We start from the raw sequence: 25310 nt of genomic DNA, 5'->3' as shown, positions 1-25310 counted from the left end.
AGTAGTACTTAATTAAACTATAAAATTATCTTACGTTATCCATATTAATAAAATATTTTTGTTATTCACAGCATGTCACAGTAATGCTGAAAAAAGAATAATGGATATGAGGAAGATCTAATTGTGATGAAATAATATAATAAAAATTTATTTCGGTAGATAAAATATATATATGTATAAATTTTCAACATCAATACACGTCTTAAATAATATAGAATGTCTTATCACATGTTACCAAAAGCACCCTGCTACCATTTGATTTTACATACATCACGTATGAAAATAGAAAATTCTATATATAGAAGTCTGAGGTATATAAATACTGCAATTCAACATAAAATTGAAAATATTCGTATTTAGAACTATCTTCTCTGTTTTTTTAAATGTTTATACAAACATTTAATGTCTCGTTTTGAAAACTAAGATTTCTGTTCTTCTCATGCAAGAACGCGTATATGCACGTAGCGATATTTTTATTTTATGTTGAATTAATATTGTTAATATAATTGGCTGTAATATCGCAACATCGATCGTTATTATTTCAAGGAGTTCCAATAAACAATTGGTCAGAAGATTCATATACACTTTCCTATTTAGATGTTATATAATATAAATGTTACCTTGGAATTTCATAAATGCAAAGTTATAACATAATCGTACCATATAAATTTACTTCATCACGAAACTTACGGAATATCAAACATTGTAAGAAATTTCATATTAAATGCATGTTGAGTATATATACTCGTATATACATATTCATCATATACATATTTGTATTCGTATAATTTGTACTTTACCTAAATAATGTTTACATAGATGAAAATCTTGATATAAATATAATATTACGCAAGAGAAAGATGGCAGGGTCGGTAAGATGAGGCTTTTATGTGTACATCGTTCATTCATAGAATTATTGTCTATGACAGTATTGACATCAGGCTACTATTGCTGGTGGTACCCATCCTCCAAAACCTCGTTCCAATTCTTCCGCAACAGCGAGAGATAAATGATCCTGATAAAGTCCTGCTATGACCTATATGATTAAAACTATATTACTTAAAATACAAGTGAGACACTACCTTTTAATTTTACACAAAAATATACCAATACATACCTGTATTCCAATAGGAAGTCCTTGTTTATTTAAACCTAATGGACAAGCCGTAGCCGGTAGGCCTAATACATTAATGATTGCAGTATAAGAAAAGTTGAACGGCTTACACAACGGTTCATGGTGCATTGGAGCTGCAGTTGGATGTGTTGGATACAAAAATACACCGTCTTCCCCTAAAATATCCTAAAAAAATATAATGAGTATAAAACATCATGTATATTTTTATATACAGAAAAATTTTACAGCAATAGTGATATTTGAAGCATATGTTTGATATAAAAATCATACAACAAAAAAATAATGCAACAGTACCTTAAATTCCTGATAAAGATCTTTACTCTGTTGCATAAGTCGAACATGTTTCTCACTTCCATGTTTTACGCCGCATTTTTCGAATATGGCAGTGACAAGAGCAACCAAAGTGTGATTGCTCATAAATAACATCCATTTAATAATTTCCAACCAGATATTAAGTTGATATTTTCTATTGGTTAGCTCGTATGAAAAATCTTCCTCATTCTTGCATGCCATGTTTGCCAACCAGAGGGCTATGCCTTTTTTAAGCTTCTTTACGTTTACTTTTGTGGCTTTAACTTTGTGCGCTTTTTCGAAATAATTTATCACTCTTTTCATAGCGGTTTTTATCTCTGGATCCACTGGCGAAATCAGATACTGACCACCATCGTCTTCCATATAATAGAGCTAAAGTTACATAGAAATATGATTTCCTGGTTATTATACGATAAATTATTAACCTTGATATTTTGCTGCAAAAGCATGCATATATAAAATAAGATTAAATTCAAGAAAAAAAAAAATTAAATTTAAGAAAAAAATAATTAATTTTATTTCAATTTTAAACTGTAACTTACCTTGATTTTCGAAATATCCACTTTCTGATTTAACTTCAATAAATCGGCATTTTTATCTGTGATAATTTTAAGAATTAATGTTAAATCTTGTGCAAATCTACACATTGGTCCAATGGCGAGTAATTGATCTTGATCATCACTATGTGCACTAGGATATTGACCATCATTCGAAACAATTCCTATAATATAATAAAAATATTATATTTTCACGTTGATAACAAGAAATATTTAAATTATCCAAATTTTCAATCTTCCTCACCCTTAGTTGGCTTATGACCAAAAATTCCATTGAAGAATGCCGGCATACGAATAGAGCCACCAATATCCGAACCAATTCCAAATGGTGATCCAGCTGCTGCTTGTATACAGCCTTCACCGCCCGAAGAACCGCCCACAATATGTCTGAAAATAAATAACAATGAAATAAAAAATTCTTGTAGAATTAAATCTTGTGATTTCTGTAGTACATTTAAATTCAAGTTATAATAAAGTTATGAGGAAATTTCGTAACTGCTGCCTAATATACACACATTGGCATATTTATATTATAATACATAAATTTATAATATTTATAATACATATATTGAATATTAAAACAAATTCAATAATTATATTTTACCAATATTTTTTATGATTTAGTTGTACATTGTAAAGCAAAATTTATTTCATCTCTTGAATAATTTTTTCGATAAAGTTTCGATAAACAATTATGTGTTCAATAAATATTGTGAAATAATTGGAGATAATATTATACTATACCATGGTGATGTATCGTATCGTACCTTGTATTATACGGATTCTTAGTGATACCAAATAGACAATTACTGCTTTCCCACCACATTGCCAGTTCTGAAATATTTGTCAGTGCCAGAGGTATGGCTCCAGCTGATCTTATTAATCTTATCACGTCTGCATCTCTATCAACGATAGTGTTTTTACGTATAACTAGACCGGCCGTTTGCTGCATGTTTTTGACTGCAATACAGTCCTGCAATGCAATAATACAAATGATATCCTTAAATTATAGTCACATAATTATAGATAATAAAAAGTAAAAACTTAATTGTTTGAACTATCGACTCTTTTAATGAAATTAAGTTGTGAAACAAATAAAAATCAAAAGTTACCTTGGTGGTGAAAGGTATGCCAAATAATGGTTTTTCTTTGGCCAGAAACTCCACGGACGGAGCATCCTGAGATTTTAACAGTTCGTCGCATTTTCTTGCTTCTTTAAGAGCTTCTTCAAAGCATTCTGCGACTACACAGTTGAGTATCGGTTGAATCTCTTTTATTCTTTCTATATACGAAGATACCACATCTTCGGAAGTTAACTGTGAATAATAAGTAGTTACATGACCGACTAATAATTAGCTAACATGGGCAGAAGTGTGTCATTTAGGTAGTTAATAAGGCTTATCCTGGTCATGTTATTAATTATGGTATTTATTAACGATGCAAATCCAGAGTTCTTTTATATATCATTAAACAATTAATGACATTAATGGAAAAATAGAAAAAATACAGGCGAGTTATTTTTATTTATCATGTTTAAGATAAGCATCGCAATACTATTAGTCATATAATTAATTCAAAAATAAAACTTTTTTATTAGATTTAAAAAGATCAACGAACAGACAACTGGTAGAAGCTTTTCAAAAACAAGTTGTCAAAATTTATTAAACACTGAGGAAATCCAAAAAGTGTGAGGCAACAAAAACTTACTTGTCTATTTCGAATTTTTAACGCTAAAGTGGTTGTGCTGTGCAAGAGAGTTAAATCTTTGATGGGTGGTTGAGATTGCGCCGGTCCTCTGACAAAAGCAACTAATAGTGATATTCCTCTCACAATTAATTCTATCAAACGATGGCATACGCCTAGGATCTGTCGAGTTTGCATTCTGACTCGTGTTTATTCTTCAATTGACATTCACCTGCCAAGAAAAAAAGTATATACATTTACAATTTTAATTATTTTAATGTGTTTGATCGTCCATTGCATACATATTCATAAGATACATTAATCACTAACAAAAATAAAAATATACCTTCCTGTATCATATATTTTGATTAGTCAGGATTCAATTAAAATATTTAACAATAAGCGTAATAATTAAAATGTGATTAACATTAAAAATTATTTTCCTTCACAAAATTATTCGTTCATATATGGTCATACGTCAAACTCGTTAAATAAAGTCTCACGGAGAAAATAATGATTTTATAACCCGCTATGATTCACAGTGTATTCAACGGCGTAAAGAAGGCCAAAAATAAAATAATACACAAGAATAATCGGTTTAATTTTGTAATTTGAAAATTGTAAATGCGCATTTGAAAGTACAAGCAAACAATAGAAATTATTTTCATATTATGGATTTCATAATATTATTATGTATGACAATTGCGTGTCAGAAATTTATTATGACGTGCATACTGATCGAATGCAAATATGAATCATTATTCTGCCTTGGAAAATGTTACTGTGTGAAGACTGTCTTGCAATATCGTACGAGTACATTCGCTTACAACTTATCGCGTTATTGGCTTCCTTTTTGATATGACTATTCTGTTACAAATAATTTCTCATGTTTTTCACATTGTTTTCCACAAACTCATTAAAATAACGTTTTAAATTGTTAAATGAATTTATTTTCAAACGTTGAATTATAATATCTAAGTAAAATAGTTTACAAGGATAAAATAAAAAGTAATTCTTTTCATATGCAATTATAAATGAAAAAGAGGGAGAGAAAAATGAGGATTAAAGGAATACATTTAACGAAAGTACGGTATTATTTCCTTGTTATTTTTTAATGAGTCATTTTAAAATCACATTTGTTATGTTAAAATTGTTAAAAAAATAATTAAAAAACGATATCGAAATTTATTCTTCGTAAATTAATGTTATCTACGCGCGCGAATTTACGGACAAGTAAAATTTCGTACTAAAACAATTCATTGTTAGCAGAATTTTACTGAACATTGGTCTCTAAATATAATATCGCAAAAAAGAAATATTTCAAAATCGTGCTTTGTTATGCTCGATTGCGTATTTCACGTACTCGCGGCAAACAACTGATGACTTAACGTATGTGACCGTACATTGGCAATAAATAATAATAGATAAGTGGCGAAATTTCGCTGCCGGAAAATTACATAAATATTCCTAAGCAGACCGATTCAAGGGCGTGAATTCTAGAACGATACTCGCTTATGCACTTAATCCGTGGACAACCATTAATGATATAATCACGAAATTACATATCAAGGCTAACGGAACAATATGCTTGAAGCAGCTTTACACATAATGGAATTAAAATACAGGGTGATCTCGCATGCTTTTGTACACGATGGTAAAATGTCGATATGTCTGTACTATGGTTTTATTTAATTACGAATTATTTGCTGAAGAAAGTAAAAGTTTCAAAGCTTGTCGAATCTTGAAAGTGCAAATTTAGCTTGTTCAAACAGCAATTTAATTAGCAGCTTGAGCTAAAAGTTCGAAATTTAATATAAGATAGTGTTCGTTTGTTATTTCGCTTACAGTGTTGCAAAAGTTTGATAAACATTTGATTACTTATTCTTTTCAAAAGATCTTCGTCAAACTCTATAAACTATTTATGTTTAATATAATTTTTATAAGCAATTAATTTAATAATATTAAATCAAAGCTTTGTTTCGCAGTAGAGATCTTTCACGTTTAGAAAAATCAATTGAGAGATTTCATATATCGCGTAGTTTCTGGATATTCGCAAATTAGAAATGTCACATTTCAGCTCTATAAAGCTTGCAGGTCAAATCACCAGAATCAAATCGGACTTATCGGAATTTTTAGTATACTCATTTTGTACTAAATTACTATTAATGATAATTTTGCACCATGTGCCATCTCGAAAAAAATCGTGGTGATGTTGGTTTAATATTAAGCTGGTAGGACCAATTCAAAATAAAAGAAAAATAATATCAGAAATCAATACGATTGAATTTGTCCTATTTTGTACTATCAAAACAATTCTATATTATGTATCATTTCCAAAAAAAACAGTGACGCTGATAGTTTAATATTTAAACTGGCACGTCTCTGACTCATTGTCATATTTTAAATATTATTGAAGGACTTGTGCGAAAACACGAATCACTTCTCGATTCAAACAAAGCTATTGAAACAAGGCTATTTTGTGCAATCACTCAAGATACACAAGGTTATAAAGTTTATAAAGTCGCTACGTGCAAGAGTAAAGATAATACGATTGAAATAGTGCAAACAAGTGGAATTTAATAGTATTCTATTCGATACGTTCTGCATCAACATTCGTTTATTGACGAATGTAATACGATTTATGTTAAACTACTTCAATAAGAAACTTTAGAAAATAAACAAAATACGCGCGTTTGTTACATGTATACATATCTGTAATATTATTTATCATTCGTTATATAACAATGCAAACTTAATGTTACGGTAAGTTTTACGATAAGAAGTGGTGCAACTTGAAAAGTTAAATGTACCCTCTTACTATTATATAAGAGACAAAAAAAATGAGAATAATTTAACATACTTATAAATAAGAATATTTACATAAAAACCGTTTGTAAACGATACTCTAATAGAGTAGAGCATATCGTTTACAAACGGTTTACAAACGAATTATTAACACCAGTATTATCAATATAAAAGTATATGTATATCAGACTTCTGCATAGTTGAGATGGTCAAGAAATAAAGTGGAATATATGAACGTACATATATAAGGCATCTCCTAAATAATGTTATATAAATTTTGACAAATCGCTTACCATTTTTATCGCGAACCAATATTTGGAAATACTTGTACAGATAGCTTACAAATAGAATACCGTCAAACGTCTCAACTTAAAAAAATATACGACAAGAATTACATGCATCATGTATTCATCTATCGGTGAATGACTGGGAAATCCTTTAGTGTTTTATTTTATTTAAAATTTTTAATGCAATTTATAATTATCTAATATGTGTTTTCCGCTGTGATTGTATTATCCTTATTCTACACAATATCACGATATTTACATTGTTAAACTGACGTAAATTATCGCAGAAAGATAATATTCATATATGTGATGTAAACACATGTTAGATTCATATATGTTAATTTGTAAACCTGATAAAGGAAGTAATAAAAAAATATCGTGTTTTTTTACGTCATTTATCGTCGCTTTTCGACGGGACCGCTTTTTTCCCACTAGGAATATCATAGCAAACATTGTTTACGACACGAAACTAAAATTGAAGATTATTTAATTGAAGTTAATTTATTTCGTTAGACAATCAATACGATCTCCCAAGGATAGCGAATCGTCCAACTAGTAATTCATCTTTACGATCAATTATGCCATAACGACCAATTATACTATAACGACAATTATACTAATTCAGGAAGGAACGATGATTCGGCAATTACGCGGAATTAATTAATCAAGGTTGTCGAATAAAAGAAGCAAAAATCGAGACTGTGTGAAAAGAACACGAAGTGTATCACAGTGCGCAAAGTAGCGCGTCGAATATAATCGTTGACACGCAGATGTGTAATTTCGTCCAAGGTTATTAACTCTAACGATAACTTTTTTTTCTAGTCATCGACCAATTTTCATTCAAGACGCACCTATCATGAATTTAAAAGAATGTTCATTGAGAAAAATTTTAAATAAATTAAAGTTAATTATTTTAATACACAATTAAGCACAATTAAGCAATTTAAGCACAATTTTGAAGTATTCGTTTTATCCCGACATTATACAGGGTGTTCTGAAATTCGAGGATAATGCAGCGTGGAACTTCAGCGTAAAAAAGTTAAATAATAAAAGTGTAAACCATTTTTTTCCATAAAGTAGTTTTTTAAGTATAAACGTTTAGAGTTAGACTAATAAGCATTGATTATCTATCTATGTGACGTGCGTGTAATAGTATTAGATACTAAACAAAACATTGCCGCTGTACGCACACCATCACACGAACAGATAACTTTTTAACCAACGTTTATATTTTAAATGTTTTTATTTAAAAACCTATTTTATGAAAAAAATGGCTTACACTTTTATTACTTACTTTTTCACGAAATTTCACAATAATATTCGGATTTCGAAACACTCTATATATCTAGAGACTAATCTAGAGATCAGTAAAATTCTGCTAACAATCAATATCTACGCATTGAAGGTTGAGGATTGCGAATTGGAGATTAGAATTTTAAATAACCAATTAAAATTAAGCAATAAATTATAACGTACACGTCAATTAAACGAACAAAATAAAGTGACCTATAATAAAACAAATTTTATTTACATAGTCAGAAAAAATTGTGGAACTTCGCTGAGTTTTGTACTTAATGAAAATCATCTTCAGCCATAAATCTTAAATTATTAAATTAAGTTATTGATAAATTATTGAGCCATAATGGAAAAATAATGAATAAAATATACGCTATGTAACTGGAACAGTAAGAAGCCACATTATACAATGTAGACATAGAAATATGTATATAATAATAGAGTATATAACGCTTTCCTCAAAAAGTCCAAATGATAAGACAGTCCACGATAAAAAAAATAGATAGGTGTACACTGTTAAATCTATAATGTCAAATTTAACCTAACATGAGTCGCCACTGCTCCTACTAAATATATCATTATTTTTTACCAAAATGATATCGTGTCAACTTGACACTGTATAGTGTAAAATATAACCATTGTTTTAGTATAAAATAACGATATGATTGAATAGGAGCAGCGACTCACGTTAGGTTAAATTTGACATTATAGATTTAACAGTGTAACAATTGTAGTCCATGATAAAAATAGAACTAATTCTTCGTTTACTAGTAAAAAAAGTAAAGTTAAAAGAATCTTTTTGTAATTTGTCCACAACGTTAAAATCGTTGTGAGTGTCCATAGTGCCTAAATATAATTAAAAACAATCTGTATGAGATATAAAGAAAAGTGACGCTATACACTGTTAATCTATAGTGTCAAATTTAACCTAACGAGTCGCCACTGCTCTTACTCAATCATATCGTTATTTTTTACCAAAACAATAATTATGTATGACATTGTATCGTGTCAATTTCACACTATATAGTATCAACTTGACACTGTATAATGTCAAATATAACTATTGTTTATAAATATAACACTATAGATTTAATAGTATAGGATGTTAGAAAAGAATATACGTCTGAATATATAATGCTTCGTACTTTTACAGATATCGATCTATGACAATGGCTGAAGATTATTGTTAAGTGCGAAACGTTCCGCGATTTTTTTTGCTAATGTAAATAAAATTTATATTTTATTGATCATCTTATTTTGTTCGTTTACTTAACTTGTATGTTGTAATTTATTGTTTAGCATAACACGAGGTGTTATTTATTATTTATTAAAATTACTAGATTATTTATTAATATTACTCGATTATATCGGGCTAGAGGAGCCAAATTTTAATCTTCAATTTGCAATTCTCAATCTCCAATACGTAGTCTAATATAGACTTACATTAAAGATTTTTGATGTTATTTGATGTTACACCTCACATACCTTGCAATTTATCTTTCTTTTCTTTTTCTATATTTTTATATTCAAAATGTAAAAATAGACGATGCTATCAGATGAAAAATTAAATAAAAATGTAAAAAAAATCTCGTTAAGCCTGAAAGGTTTAGACTAGGATTGAGATTGAATTTGAATTTGACCAATCAAAGTAAAGCTCACTAACTTGATACTGGTTTTCTTTCTTCTCGATCGATTAAATTCCAATTCATTTTTAATCTGTAGTCCGATATGGGCATCACTTATTTCTTGACCACCCACCCAGATAGCAAAGCGTGTCTCAGCAAAATCATATAAATCTGCGATTGCTTATAATGTTGGAAACTTGCCATAGATTTGTTTTCAACGATTTCGAATATACCGATATTGTAGCAACATGCAGGCAACAATATGTATATGTATTGCCAGCAGTTTAACAGCAAGATAGCTGCATCAATTTTAAATAACAGAGTTATATTTTCGAGTTTTAATTTGAATTTATAATTAAGGGAGAGTTGCCGAATGCGTACTGGTCGCCTAAATCGTACCTTATCAATATTTTATATTATTAGTTAATATAGGCAATATTTAGTAACAATAATATAAAATATATGAGAAATGAGTAATATAGACAAAAATATAATAGCTTACATCTTGTTTTATGGATGTTAGCGGCGTTTTAAAAAATCAGGTACATCTGATATTAATTTTTAATCAACTTATGTAGCTGATAACAACGCGATCATCCAATTTTATAATAAATTTTTGTATTTTTATAAAAGAAGATTTATTGTAGAGTATTTTACATTCACTGTATATACATATTTGCAACCATTGTAAATATTTGCATCAATATTATCTTGTGTTATCGGTGATATGAAAGCATTGCATGATGCTACATATTATGATGGCAGTAGTGCGAATTTTGATGATGACGATTTTAAAGTTGTCGGCAAACTGCTGGCAAGTTGCTACTCAAAGTTATCATGAAGGCATCAAGTTACCAACAAAGAGCACTCAGTTGCTGCAATTCTGATAGCAACACATGCTTAGCAATGCATATTTAACAAGCAACATGCCAGCAACAAGATAGACACGTTGCTATCTGGGCACTTCTTATTATTCAGATTGCGAGAAAACTATATATTACATTTCTTCTTTTAGTCATTTAAACACATTCAATAATTATTTTACATATTGCACAAATATGCACCGTTAAATCTATAGTGTCAAATTTAACCTAATAACATGAGTTATTATCGCCACTGCTCCTACTAAATATATCATTATTTTTTATCAAAACGATAGTTGACTCTGCATATCGTGTCAATTTGACACTATATAGTATCAAATTAACACTATATAGTGTCAAATATAATCATTGTTTTAGTATAAAATAACGATATGATTGAGTAGGAGTAGTGGCGACTCACGTTAAGTTAAATTTGACACTACAGATTCAACAGTGTGCAGAAATATCTATTTAAACAAAAATATTAGAAAATTGATATTTTAAAGAGTATTTTGTCATTTTCAAGTACACATCTTCTGCTTCAATCGATCGCAGGAATTCGACCGGAATAATCGCCCGGCTTACAGCCATACATTAGTGGTTGACATTCACCTAATTTGGCGTTCTCATTACTCGATGATTTCGCGATTTCTCGCGATAAACTATACTTTTTTCCGGAAGTAAGTATCCGTTTACCCGTATGTACGTTAATGTCCGTTACAAAAAAGCTCGCGTGCTCAAGAGACGCTCGGCAATCGGAAACCTTTCTCTTCGTCTCACGATAACGACAACGGTGCTGTTATTTATAATTCGGAGCAACACTCGAGCGGTGATCTTTCGCGTCGAAGAAACGAGGAAAAGTAGTTCACCTTCATGCCATCTCGATTTTCGAAGATACAGGATAAATGTACCAGTTAGTGGACATAACCCGATTATTGAACGAAATGACGAAAAATTTAAATATACGCTTTTAATAAGTATATATAAAAGTTATATGCACACAATCCTAAATTCGTTTTATCAAATTTTTATCGAATTTATTCAGAGTCGTACATGTCATTAAAAGCTTAATATTTAAAATTTGCATAATTTCGTCCAATAATTGGGTCATGTCTATTAATTGTTTACTAATTAGTTAATACATTTATCTTAGCCTGAGGCACAATTAAAAAGCACAGACAATGAAGTAGGAACAGGGAATAACAAATTTCAGTTTATCAGAAATCGTGTGTTTTGATACACTGTTTATTCTCTGTTTCTATTGCCTGTGATTTTCTATTGTGTTTCAGGCTTGAGATGTCTTTACCAAAAATGTTTTTAAGACATTTTGGAGTTGATTGTGTATCATGAAACGAGGTGAAAATTATAAAAGTGTACATTCCATTATACATGATTTCTGATAGGTTGAAATCTGTTGTTCCCTGTTCCTACTATCTGTTCCTTTCAATTATGTCTCAAACTTAAAGTCTTGAACAATGAAAAGTACCGACAATAGGAACTAGGAGTAACAGTTTCAACCTATCAGAAACTGCGTTTATTAGAATGCACGGTTTCTGATGGGTTGAAATCTGTTATTCCCTTTTCCTATACTTTTCATTATGTTTATGGTTTAAGACATCTTTTGTAAAAATGTTTTTAAGACGCTTTGGAGTTGATTGTGTGTCGTAAAATAAGGTGAAAATTACGAAAGTATTTCTTCGACTATACGATTTTAGATAGGTTGAAATTTCTTATTTCCTGTTCCTATCATCTGTGCTTTTCAACCGTATCTCGGGCTATTATCTCGCGCGTCTGCAAACCACGGTCGATTTTTATCTGTGCCACTCCCTCGCGCGAATAGTCGACGGAAGCGGAATGCCTCACCAATCGTTTACGCAAATAGAGATTACCGGCGTGCCGAGACAACCTGCACATCGGCAGAGAAGCCTTTGTGAAAAGCACAGACAATAGGAACGGTGAATAACAGATTTCAACCTATCAGAAACCGTGCATTCTAGTATACACAATTTCTGATAAGCCGAAATCTGTTGTTCCTATTGTCTGTGCTTTTCATTGAGTTCAAGACTGGAAAACAATCCGGCTCCTTCTCCCGCCCTACCTCTTCCGTAAATTCCACGGGACGGATCACGCAGAGTACTCACCGGGATGGGCGAACGATTTAAACCGGGTTTCATTGACAATGTCACGGGATCCTGATTGTACTCTTTTCCTCGCCTGACGTCTGCCTCTTTCTTCCTTTCCGTATCGTTGCGACTCAAGACGCGGCCGCCGATTTTTCCGAACACCAAGGGATGACTGGCGTCGGGTGCCGTCGCTGACTCCGCTTTTTTGCACAGAAACGACACGCCGACACGAACACGATCCACCGCCGCTATTCACTGTGCTCCGCCGGCTCCGCGCGCGCGACTCACTTCACACCGATCGGATGACGGGTCAGGTTCGGCTCCCGCCGGAGCCGCTCCGATGTGTCGCGAATCTAGTCGAAACTAAAGGCTATGAGTGAGGGATGAACGGCTTCATGTTCGTGAATCGTATAAGGTTCAGGAGCAGTTTTGGAATCTCCACATCTTCGATTTCATATTCAAATGTATGCCCTTCGAGAATCCGTGATTTCAATTAATTTTAATGACAGGTTCCAAGCGATTTATGGGACCTTCTAATATTGGAAAACATAGAAAATTAATTAACTTTTGAGATACGTTTTAATTAGAAATTTCTCTCGCAATGAACAGTATTTTATAGTCATCAAACTAACAATAAATAAAAGTTGACTATAGATTTATGAGAAATTTTATATTTTACGTTTTTATGTGTCTCAATAAATTAATATGTATAAATAAATATGAAAATTTATGTACTTTTTTATATACGCATTTAATTTATCGTTCATATATTATATTTGGCTTAATTTAAAATAGATATCTATTGCTCTATAAAGCTATTTATTTCCAACGAATTTCAAAAGACTATATATTTAAAGTAATATAATAATTACAATTAATATTATTAACACACATACAAGTGTCTCAATAAATATATATAATAAATAAGAAAAATGATATATTTCTTTCTCATATAACGTATTTAATTTATTTTTCATATTTTATTTAGCTTTATTTTTATAGTTTCAGCTTGAGCATAAAAGAATATCTATTATACCGCAGAGCTGTTTATGTTCCATAAATGGAGAACTTCATATTTAAAGATGAGTAATAACATTATCGTAACACTGCGTAACACGCGCTATTTTACTGACAATTAGTCAGCATATACACGCACTTAGTCATTTCGTAGAAGTAAGTGCTTTTTGTCTTCGTATCAAGTGAATAAATTTAATTAAAAAATTTATAAAGCTAATACGAAACCGGTTGAAATCAACATCATCTATACGTTATGGATTCAATCGGTTCAATTATATAGTGTAGTATATACGGCCTTGTCGCAACGCTCCTGAAGTTTGCCGCGAGACGGAGCAACTAAACGGAGCACATCCAGAAACTGCCAGAAACCTAACCTCGAAATGTGGCCGCGATCACGGACTCGAGCACAAGCAATTTTCGAGGCCATTTAACCTTTCCAGCACGCGTGTGTTTTAGTACGAGTGGCAATTATCGTGACATTTGACGCGTGCTTCTGTACGTCAGACGTTTACCGTCCTCGAGTTCTCTTGGCGATTGTCGCGTGTACAGATTGTCGGTCTGCTGCACAAATAACCCAATCCGGAATTGAGTTCGCATGTTTCACGTGTGCCGCGAACAAGGGTTGAAATATAAATATAATTCTGGTGAGTTCCGATGTTGTAGTCGTTCAAAAATAACACTCGAAATTTATAATTTCAGCGATGGAAATTAGAAGTAAGAAACACTTTCGAAAAAAATTGAATTTGTTCAGAATTAGAATTTATGTTGAGTTGAGGTTGCATTGTATTATCATTAATATATATATTATATTTTAGTGTATTAAATATAATATATATAGTAAAAAAATACATATTATTTTGTGACATGTATATGAAAAATAAAGCTCTAAAGATATAAAATGTACAACTATAATTGAATTTTTAATCATAATATTAATTTTGAAACAGTGAAACAATTTATTACCAATTTATCATTAGTAATTGTTTATCAGTAGTAATTATTTATCACTCTTATTGACAGGAGGATAAGATTAACATATATATCTTGCAGATATATTCTTATTTCAAAGATGTAAACATATTTTTTTTGCTTTTTGTTTCATAACACAAAATATCAGAATTTTGTGCACTATTTATATAAGAAACATAAATTTTTATAATGCATTTATCTGTTTATTAGTCATACATATATTTAAAAAAAAAGAAAATATTTTTTTCCTTAAAAAATTGAAAACTTGCCACTTTTTTAAATATTAAAATGATATTTTTTCTATTTTTGTGTATGCGCTTATCTTTTATATTATCATACACAAACTTATTTCAAATGCAAATTACTTTGTTTCACGGATATTTGTGCAAAAGAGCCTATGATGGAACTTACAATTAGCTGAGGTATCTGTTCCAGTATAAACAACATTTGCTTGACTGTTTACTCATGAAAAAAAAAAAAAATAATAAATATCTATCAGAGTACATGCACAAGGTGCACAAGTCTCATAAAACTGATATTGAGAAGTCCATAAATAACAACAAGTGATAAATAAAATCAATACTATATATCCTTCGAATGCATCTAACAATGTTTTACCTTTATTTTAAATTATATAGTTATTTCTTTTTTAAATATGTATGATGTAAATGTTTAGGTAAATAAGACATAGGAGTACCTCGTTTAATGTTACATTTGACAATAAGACTCAAATTGTCCAGGAAGTGCCTGCAGGAAAGCTCGCTTTTCACTGATGTAGCAGAATGCCGAATGTCGCGTCGCAACTACTTGCCTTTTAATTACTCGACAAAGAGTGTTTAATGCTTTGCGCAATTTTATTATTATTCCTGTGTCAGCAAGAATGCCGCTGCAAGACTTTCAAGATAGGTTACGAATAGAATCAAAGTCTTATCGTTTTTACTGATATTAAAACGTTCTGAGAATAAATTCTTAAATACATAACGTTCGATGTATTTTTACTGTGCGGAAAATATTTGAATATTTTTTATTTCTTTTTAATTTATTTTTTACACACTATAATGGAATATTTTTTTATTTATTTTTAATTTAATTTTTTTTGTAATTCTTCACGCTTATTTATCTCTATTACAAATTACAAGCAGTTATGCAGAGCGAAATAAATTATTGAAAAATGTATTATAAATTTTTTTATCCTCTTGCAGTTTTATTTTACTTTATTTTATTGTCAAAATAGTTTTTATTTTTTTATCTTTTTATAGCTGAAATAATATATAAGCATGAGTAAAAGTAAGACATGATTAAAACGAGAATGTACACTTTTTAACAATGTTATATATATATATATATATACATGTACACAATTATGTTATCAGTTAAAAGTTAATCCTAAAAATACCCTTAATCTACGTTTTCTGATTTAATCATTGAATACATACTAGTGTTCGGTTAATCTCACATTTTTTTATATATTTTGCTTTAGTTTCAATATTTATTTCTCTTTCTGAGCAAAAAAAAATATTAGAGTCTTAAAAATATTTTGAGGTCCAAAATATTTAACTTATAATAGACTTCTACGAAGAACACATTCTATTTTAAATACGATAATTTTAACATAAAACAATTTTAATATAAAAAATAATACTTTTAAGGCTTCTCCTCGGATATTTTTTTCAAAGAAGCTACGTGGTTTGTGGGTTATTTCTGTATTTTGAATATAAAAAAATGTTAAAATATGTTGGATCTAAGAATAGTTTTTAATTGATATTCATTATGTTTATTTTTTAACAATTTAAAGATAAAAATAAGGTTAGACATTTTTATAATTTTATTTATAAATACTAGGATTCTTTGATCTCTCTCTTTTTCCTACTTTTTAGCTAAATTTAGCGTTGTGCGTTTCTGTGCACATAGAGTTAAGTTTAAATCTGTTATGTATATTTGTTGAGGAACAATCAAAAGTGAAAGTACATAGAGAAAGTAATTGAAAGCGAGTACACTAATACGACTACGTGTCCTAATGCGTCTCGCTTTCTAGATTTGTGAGCCATGCAATGCAAATGGATGATGAACTCTCGCGTGTAACATCATGAAACACTAGTTAATTTTTACAGTGCTAATCTTGACAAATTTTCGATTTTAGAAGATATAATACACATGTCAAAATAACTTTATAATAAAAAGAAATAAAACATTTAAAAGAGGATAATATAAAAATAATGCAATCTGTCTAATTTTGTGTTTAATTACTTTTTCTCTTAAAAAAAATTGATCTCGAATTTTTTTATAGTACTTAAAAATATGATTAATAGAATTATTTTCCGTATTTGATATTTGCACTTGACATTTTGCATTATTTTGTGCTCTAAATGATTTTCGAATGTAAAGAATTATTTACTATACAATTTTTACTTGTCTTAATTTTCAAGATACAAAATTTTAATTTTGCAGTATCATTGTTACATATTTAATTTATAAAATTAAGCATTTAGAAGCAGCTTAAGTTAAATCATTTTCATTTTCTTTATTAAAAATTTTAATATTTTTAAATCGCGACATAAATGCTGTTGATTTTAACGTAATCCATATAATAATTATACAGTTGCAATTATAATTTCGTACATTAAAGTAAGTTATTATGATAACGTTTTAAAGAGTTATTAAATTTTCATCAATGAGCTATTAAATTTCGTCAAAATAATGATTTGCTTTAATTGTGTGTGACAGAGTTCAACAAGGTAAATCATGGAGTCTTTATCGAGACGTACATGACGAAGCACAACGCTTTCTCGGACTTTCTATATTTGAAAAGAAATTGAAGGAATCAATGAAGAAGAACGATTCTTCAGAGTCGACCCAATCGAGAGATGAGAATGAGAAAGAAAAATGTCCTAGTTATGATATCGATGATATACAGGACAAAATAAAGAAAGTGGACGTGAAAACGTCTTCACCTACGAGTCTATTGGCCAGGAGTACTTTAACGTTACCTACTGGTGTCGTTAAGCCCATTCAAAGCGAGCAAATGAAAGCAAAAACCAAGACAATGCCATCGTCCGGATCTGCTACTGGTAGGAACGTTTGATTCTTCTTTCGTTCAATCAAAATAGAAGTAATAGTGTCATAACCATGTGTGTTAAACTATGTTACATTTCGTGAATCAAAGAAAATTGTGCGAAAAAGCACGTAAAAAATAGAGAATGTGACGTAGGAAATGTTTCAAATCGTGATATTTTTTCATAGATATAAAATATCAAAATATCTATAATGTATATAAAATTGTAAAAATACCTAAAATTTTGCGTCATGCAAAAATAATTCTATAAAACTGATAAAATTTCCGTTTTTGTTCATTTTTATTCACGATTTATATCACTTCATCCGAGATAGTCTTATTATTTTAATTGAATAACACACTTTATTTAACCGATTAAGTAATAGCCTTTCGTATTACTAACTGTCATTGAGAAGATCTTGATACACGGAGAAGCGCGCTCCGACTAGCGAGAGATCCTGCGTGGTGAGCTGAGCGTCGTCCATCGCTACTATATTGATCTACCTGTCTCAGGGTTATATTCGGCCGCGTGTTTCAGCGCAGTACTCTCCGGTCCTTCACCACGAGATCACCGGAATCTAGTCTCTCGTTTCTCGTCACCGATGAGATCCGCGATTTGAATCGCGTTTCCGTCCCAGTTTTAAAACCATCGTAGTGAACATTGCTTCTCGATAATGTAGATAACCTTGTAAACAACCTTCTTTTTCGGATACATCGGTATTAAGCGAACGATTTGAGTATACTATTAGCCGCACATTACATCATTGCACATGGACCTTAAATAATTAAGCATTTTCCTTGTATCTTTATTATTAGTACAACGAATCGATGGTGACCTGAATCAAGCAAGCTACCCTGAGTCGGAACTTAACTTATTTAAATGAAGAAGATTTAACTAAACTAGATGAAGGAGAATTATACTTGCATCTTTATTAAAATTCTAATCAATCGAATGTATATTAGCATAAATATCTCTCTATTCTGCATCTAAGATATTTTCTAAAGATTATTATTTCTTTTATGAATTTTTTGACAAACGTTTGGACTAATTTTTGAAATAATTGTAAGAGTTTGATAAAGAATCTCTTCAACTTTTATATTTTTTGAAACGTTACATATGACTTGTGCTAAATTAAACTCATAATTAAAATTTGCTAATAAATTCTATGAAATTTATTTTAAAAACATATAAAATCTCTTTTAATGTATAATGCTAATATTATACATTATGCTTTAATTGTAGTTTAGCTAAAATGAAAAATTAAATTTATCTAAAGATATATAATTAAAACAAATCGATGAATGTGGAATAAAACTTTTTATATGTTTAATTAAATGGGAAAGAGAAAAAGGCAGAAAATTTTTTTAATTAAGTACGCTGCTACGAGAATTAATTAAATTAACATAAAAAGTATACATAAATGTACATCAAACAAGTGTTGGATTATCAGCATATTGAATATCGGATTAAAATTTTTCAGCCACGACGAACAATATCTACGTTGATCCTGTGAGATCCGTTAAAAGTTATATTTGCACGGTACTTCCGTCTCATGAATTTGCTAGTTGTTTGTAATTGCATGCACCTTAATTGGTTTTCATTAGTTTTAACGGTAATAACCGTTGGTATATAAATTTGTTCAATATGTATACATTAGAATATATTTTCTCTATATCATATCATACATCGTATATATTATTGTACGTATTATCATACGTATTATGTTATTGATATCATCTGTGACATTATTACATTTCTAACATTTGAGTACTAATAATACGTTTATTTGTAAAACGGATGTCCTCGTTTACGTCGCATACTTCATTTACTCCTTCATCTTGTTTATCTCTTCATGTTAAACACGTTAAGAAAAAATTGAATTCCATGTTATTATCAAGATAAACTATGCAAATTGGCATATTGTGAGAACTTTTATCGATTTCGCGAATTTGCACGAAGCGACTGCAAAAATGATATTGTCTCCGCGATTCCTGTTGTTCCGATGAAAAAATGCCACGATGCTGCGGCGCTTCTTTGGTTTCCGCCGCGGATGGTAATGGATCTCCGCAGAGCCTCGGTCTGCAGATCCAGGACGGTTAGTAATTAGTGTAATTGTCAATTAATCTCTATTTTCTCCATCGCGTTTACATGCATCTATACATGCTCGTATATGTACATTGTAGATAAATTGCACCCTTATGTTCTCAACCACTAATTTGTAATGCGTAGATTGAACGACGTAATAGAGAGAACAATGTTTTAAACGTTAAAAATGCTTTCAAATAATTTCATCTTAAAAATATGAAAAAATGTTAATATTCATCAGATTGAAAAATGTTAATTAAGAATTTATGAAGTATAATTGAAATAGTAAATGCATTATAATTGATTGAGAAAAATTATAATAATTATAAATTAAATAATAAAATTGAATTATATGACAAATGATTTATATAATAATCTAATAATTTAAGGCTACGAGTATTATTTCATTTATGTATTTGTAAGTATTTTATGCAATATAGAAAAAAATGTAATAAAATGTTTATAATGAATTTCTATTTTTGTTTCCTTTTTTACAGGAAACCCACAGAATAAGACGGCCTTGGCACCGGGGCATAGTTTGATGGATTGGATCCGTTTGGGTAATTCGGGAATCGATTTAACTGGAGTCGGTGGTGTACCACAAGTCGTGACCTTATCCGAGCTTGCTAATCATAACAAGCAAACCGATGCTTGGATTGCAATCCGAGGTTTGTTCATTTTTATACTTTATGCCCATTAAAAGAAAACTTTTTGCTATCGGTAACAACTTGAAATATTTAATGTACCATTAGCAATATGTCGCTCATTTGTTATATAATGTTATTTTTATAAAATACTTCAACTGTACGTAAAATAATCCAGTGTATTAAATAGTTTAATCAGATCTATTTGATTCTAATTGATATTTCGGATCCAATAGACACGGATATTTTTCAGTTATGTTGTGAAAAATTTATAATAAAGGTCTTTTACAGCCTTACATAATTTTAAAGTATATAATCTTATTCCTTGAATTTTTACCTTCAAAATGAAAAAAATCATTTAAATACGTTAACTTTAAGCAAAAATACATTGATTTAAAGTACATTAAACCCGCAAACACTAATTGAGGAAATTTCGAAGTGAATACTAATTAGAATTACGTATTCAATAATCATTAGAAATTTGATTGCTGGTGTAATTCATTTTTTGCCATTTACTGATTCATATTAACAAATTTCATATTGTTCAACTTGAATTCTAACAAATTTGATTTTAATTGCAGGAGTGGTATTCAACGTTACACGTTATATGGATTTTCATCCAGGAGGAGTTGATGAATTAATGAGAGGTGTCGGCAAAGACGCCACGAAATTATTCGACAACGTAAGATCCTTACGTTGTTTACAATCTCACGTTTGATATTATTATATCGTCTCGCTGAGTGGTAATTATTTTTATGTACCCGTAGATCGTTAATTCCAGGTGCACTCTTGGGTGAATTATCAAAGTATTTTGCAAAAATGCATCGTAGGCAGATTAAGTCGTGGGATTTCCTCCGCATCGAGCACTTCCTCAATAACGGAAAAGTCGAACAATTGTTTGCCCGTGACATTGGGTCGAAATATACGTTCTACTGGTGAGTATCTATTGTAACAGTTGCACCGTATTGTTTCTAGATCATCTATATTTAGAGAAATATTACTGGATTAATAAATTATAGACAGTATTGGCTCATTACAGAAGTTTATATCTAAGTTTGTATTGTTCGCAAGTAACACGAACAAGATGCTTTTCTATAAATCAATGAATAATGTCTAAATTCTATTATTTTCTGAAATATGACTATTTTCGAGTGTATTTATAAAATATTTTTAACTATTTTATTTATTTAAGTATCAAGAAATGTTTCTGTTTGCCTATTGAAAAAAAAATACTATGATTAATATGTAACAACAAATATACTACATATTTGTTATATTAATGATTTACAATTAAAAAGATATAAATAACTGTGATTAATGACAAATGTCGAATTTTATCTAATCATGCATTTATAAGATGTAGAACAATGGTCAGAGCAAACTTTTATTGTTTCAGTACAAAAGGCAGTTGATGAAAACTCATCGAATTCGCCTAATGTGAATATGGATTGGCGGCAAACATCTAATTCTATTACAGTCTTTTATCAAGGTGTACGCGACTATCTAGGTGTATATTACCGATTACAAAGGTTGAGTGACTCAAAAATCATCTTCAGGTTAATTTTTGAAAAACACATTATCATCCATGAGATCGAATTAATCGCAGATGTGGAATGGCCGCCAATATATAAAAGAGATTTCGAGACAATGCAGGTAAATTATTGAATCAGTTTATTTATATTTACGTACTTCCTAACGCGTATTTCGTAAACTCAAAAAACATATATGTTGCAGGTAGACTTTACGTTTACAAAAAAGCTTAAAGATATTTGGAAATCTCAGGGAAATCATACATTATCGCAAGAATCAATCACAAACAAACGCACGTACAGAGAGTACGAAGTACTCAGTAATACACCTCTTTGCAAACTAGTTCATTTCTTAGTTTTACGTGCGAAAGATTTTCTAGAAGTAATTCCTGTTGGGAAACACATAGAAGTCAAAATGAACATAATGGGTAAGCATAGATATCTGCTTTCAAAAAATATTTATTTTTATCAATAAAATATTTAACTTTTTATTGTTAGAATAAATTACATTTTAGCAATAAATGGGATTTTTTAATTTATAGGGAGTAGCTTTACTAGCTTACTATTATATATAGTCGGCATGAAAAAACAGTTTTCACAAACCAATATTTTTTTTGTAATAGAATATGTATAAAAATTTTCAATAGAATATTTTCAATAGAATCGTATAAAACGGATCTAAATCTATATATATCTATATAACACATTTGTATTGTATATTTATAAAAATATACATACATTGTCAAAAATATGCTGATATATTTTTATATTGTCGCAGGAATGGAAATATCAAGGTCATATACTCCTGTCCCACCGTGCCTTCATCCTGAAGATATGGCGCCAAATTACAAGCCTGATTGCATTTGCTTGATGATAAAGCGATATCCGAATGGTACACTTAGTCCGTCCATTACTAAATTACAACCTGGCCAAACTCTTATAATGAGCAATGGTTTAGGTGCCTTTGTAACCGAATCTTTCGATCGGTATCCTGTTATTCACATGCTGGCAGGTGGAACGGGTTTAACCGCGATGTTAGGAATAATTCAGCGAGCTTTAGCGAGGCGCAGTGTGTAAGTATTAGTATATTCCATTTGAGACTTTCTTTAAACCATAATATTTTATTTTTGAAAGAATAAAGTAATACGAAATAAAAATAGTAAAAAAATATAATATTAACAATAGCGTAGATTAGTAGATATAGACTAATATATTACATTAATTATTTTTATTTTTAATTGATTTAAAATCTTTTTCAGAAAATTAATCAATCTTCTAAATTTTAATAAGGATGAAGACAATATGTTTTATGTGAAGCAACTTGACAGAGTATCTGCAGAAAAGAAGTAAGTACATGCATGTGGAAATATATAGAAATTACTTGTGACCTCTAGTTTTAGTCATTTTTTCATGTATATGTTACAGGTAAAGTCTGTAAGTGACCAATATTGACATTACTCGAGTTGTCTGTCAAGCTATGTCAGTATTGCCCGGGCAATGTCGATACTGTCCACTTGCGTACTTTGCCCGTAACATATATATAAATTTGTATAATGATTATATACAAACATAATTTCTCCTTATTAAAACTAAAATTTAATTGAATCATTATACAAATTTATATATGCATAAAGGAAAGACTAAAATGTTAAAGGACGGTAGCAGAAAACGTGGTAGTGTCTTCGTGCTATTGTTATATATAATGTATAATATACATGATATACAACAATATACCATGTGTAAAAAATTATATCCATCATAAATCAATAATATGAGATATCGTACGTCAGCTACTCTAAAAATAAAAAGAGATTTTATCGAACTGAAAATTAATGTCTCGTATTCATTAGGTTCAAAGTTACACATGTCCTTTCACAAGCAGGAGATAAATGGGAAGGTAGACGCGGTACAGTATCCGATAAATTACTGAAAGAATTGATTGGCGAGTGTTCACCAGAAGGATGCATATTTACGTGTGGACCAAAAGGATTTATGTTATCCGTGAAAAAGTACGTAGCATTTTTTACTTATTAAACATATTTTATATTTTTTTATAATTTAATAAGTGGCAAATATAATTTATATAATTTTATTATACAAAGACAAAAATTGTATGACCGCTCTGATTTGTCATTTTCAGCATTTTGCTGTCTCTTAATTATTTATAAAATGTCATCTTATTTTAGGTGTATTCAAACACTCGGTTGGAAATCTCACCAAATGTATGATTTCGACGATTAATCGTCTGTGCTGAAAGTATACGTGCCATATATATGTTTCCTTTCCTTTTAGAGAGTGTTTAGAGAGCCTAATAAGATGAAACTCGTACCTGTCGAACCACATTTAGTTAAATATTTGGTGCTTTCCAGCAAGAGAAACAATGTAACACAGTGATAGTTTCATCTTTATTTAACATTGACAAACATCGAAGATACAACGATTCACTGTGTTACACTGTGTCATCTGTGTTTTTTGCTGGAAAGCATCCATTAGTACAGATGTTCTGTGATAGCTGTGTGAACTGTCATGATGTATCTATCAAGGCGTATTTTTCTGGAATTATGAAAATTTTTAAGCACTTTTACTCCCATTTCCGCCCATAACAATGCATTCTAGCTGCGATAAATTGTAATACTGTCCGTAAAGTAGATATATATATGTACTTTTGCAACCAGGTAATATGGCAACCCGAAAATAAAAGCGAACCTGTATTGCGCGATTTAGATGCGAAAATGACATATGCCTCACAATATATGAAAAATCTGATCTATACAGTTCTATTGAAAACATTCTATTGAAAACAAGTATATTGAAAATATCTACATGTTTTATTACAGAGAAAATGTTGATTGAAAAACTGTCTTTTCATGCAGACTACCATATAATAGTAAAAGTATTCTCTCTATGTACTTCCAATTTTATGATTTATTAGTTGTGTAATTAAGTTGTATAATCACATAGATAAGGTACTTTTTTTTTGAGAATTTTAAGAGCGCATAGTAAATACATAATTAAATAAATGCTTAATAAAAATGAGTAGATATTTCTTTGATTATGATTATAGAATGCGTATTCTTGTATAGAATATGCATTCTACAATCATAATCAAGGATATTTTTAATTAGTATTTTAAATTTGTTCATTAGGTTGAACATATATTTTTAATATGTATTGTTAGTCTTATTTTTATGTAAATAAATTAAGATTAAATAATTGTTCTTTGAAGAAAAATGGCGTAAAATGCTGTATATTTACGCATAAATATATATGCCGATATTAATTAAAAATATAAATACATAAAAAATGATTGAAAACTGTTTTAAGTAT

The 25310-nt window shown here is 30.0% G+C and overlaps 2 protein-coding genes across 4 annotated transcripts; one reads left to right on the top strand and one right to left on the bottom strand.

Annotated features, from left to right (window-relative positions):
* Positions 1-137: 137 nt before the first annotated feature.
* LOC108720676 (fatty-acid amide hydrolase 2) lies at positions 138-13051 on the bottom strand. The gene is made up of 9 exons (XM_018444797.1): positions 12705-13051; positions 3712-3919; positions 3117-3320; positions 2772-2977; positions 2249-2391; positions 1990-2168; positions 1430-1819; positions 1118-1300; positions 138-1036 (listed from the first exon to the last, which is right to left on the bottom strand). Exons 2-9 carry the CDS (start codon positions 3883-3885, stop codon positions 938-940), a joined length of 1578 nt encoding a protein of 525 aa, XP_018300299.1. The 5' UTR covers positions 3886-3919; positions 12705-13051; the 3' UTR covers positions 138-937.
* A 977-nt stretch (positions 13052-14028) lies between these two features.
* On the top strand, positions 14029-24869 carry LOC108720680 (cytochrome b5 reductase 4). 3 transcript variants are annotated; one of them, XM_018444801.1, is made up of 11 exons: positions 14029-14347; positions 17397-17740; positions 20308-20478; positions 21036-21136; positions 21236-21389; positions 21851-22107; positions 22189-22411; positions 22762-23056; positions 23243-23329; positions 23834-23992; positions 24170-24869. In XM_018444801.1, exons 2-11 carry the CDS (start codon positions 17497-17499, stop codon positions 24222-24224), a joined length of 1746 nt encoding a protein of 581 aa, XP_018300303.1. In that variant the 5' UTR covers positions 14029-14347; positions 17397-17496; the 3' UTR covers positions 24225-24869. The 3 variants fall into 3 exon arrangements, with proteins under 3 accessions (XP_018300303.1, XP_018300306.1, XP_018300305.1); XM_018444804.1 differs by lacking the exon at positions 24170-24869 and having other exon boundaries at positions 23274-23329; positions 23834-23903; XM_018444803.1 differs by lacking the exons at positions 14029-14347; positions 17397-17740 and adding an exon at positions 19524-19820.
* Positions 24870-25310: the final 441 nt, after the last annotated feature.

This window comes from Mycetomoellerius zeteki, unplaced genomic scaffold, assembly GCF_001594055.1.
Source record: "Mycetomoellerius zeteki isolate Tzet28-1 unplaced genomic scaffold, Tzet1.0 scaffold155, whole genome shotgun sequence".
In the NCBI taxonomy this organism is placed as follows: Eukaryota; Metazoa; Arthropoda; class Insecta; order Hymenoptera; family Formicidae; genus Mycetomoellerius; species Mycetomoellerius zeteki.
This window is presented reverse-complemented; position numbering and strand designations above follow the sequence as displayed.

Excerpts from the sequence above, each read along its gene's own strand:
- LOC108720676 (XM_018444797.1), bottom strand. The coding sequence starts at position 3,885 with ATGCAAACTCGACAGATCCTAGGCGTATGCCATCGTTTGATAGAATTA. Across the intron at positions 1,301-1,429 it reads ATCTTTATCAGGAATTTAAG|GATATTTTAGGGGAAGACGG; the intron begins GTACTGTTGCAT and ends ATATTTTTTTAG. Across the intron at positions 1,037-1,117 it reads GACTTCCTATTGGAATACAG|GTCATAGCAGGACTTTATCA; the intron begins GTATGTATTGGT and ends TTAATCATATAG.
- LOC108720680 (XM_018444801.1), top strand. The coding sequence starts at position 17,497 with ATGAAGAAGAACGATTCTTCAGAGTCGACCCAATCGAGAGATGAGAAT. Across the intron at positions 20,479-21,035 it reads TGCTTGGATTGCAATCCGAG|GAGTGGTATTCAACGTTACA; the intron begins GTTTGTTCATTT and ends TTTTAATTGCAG. Across the intron at positions 22,108-22,188 it reads GAGATTTCGAGACAATGCAG|GTAGACTTTACGTTTACAAA; the intron begins GTAAATTATTGA and ends TATATGTTGCAG.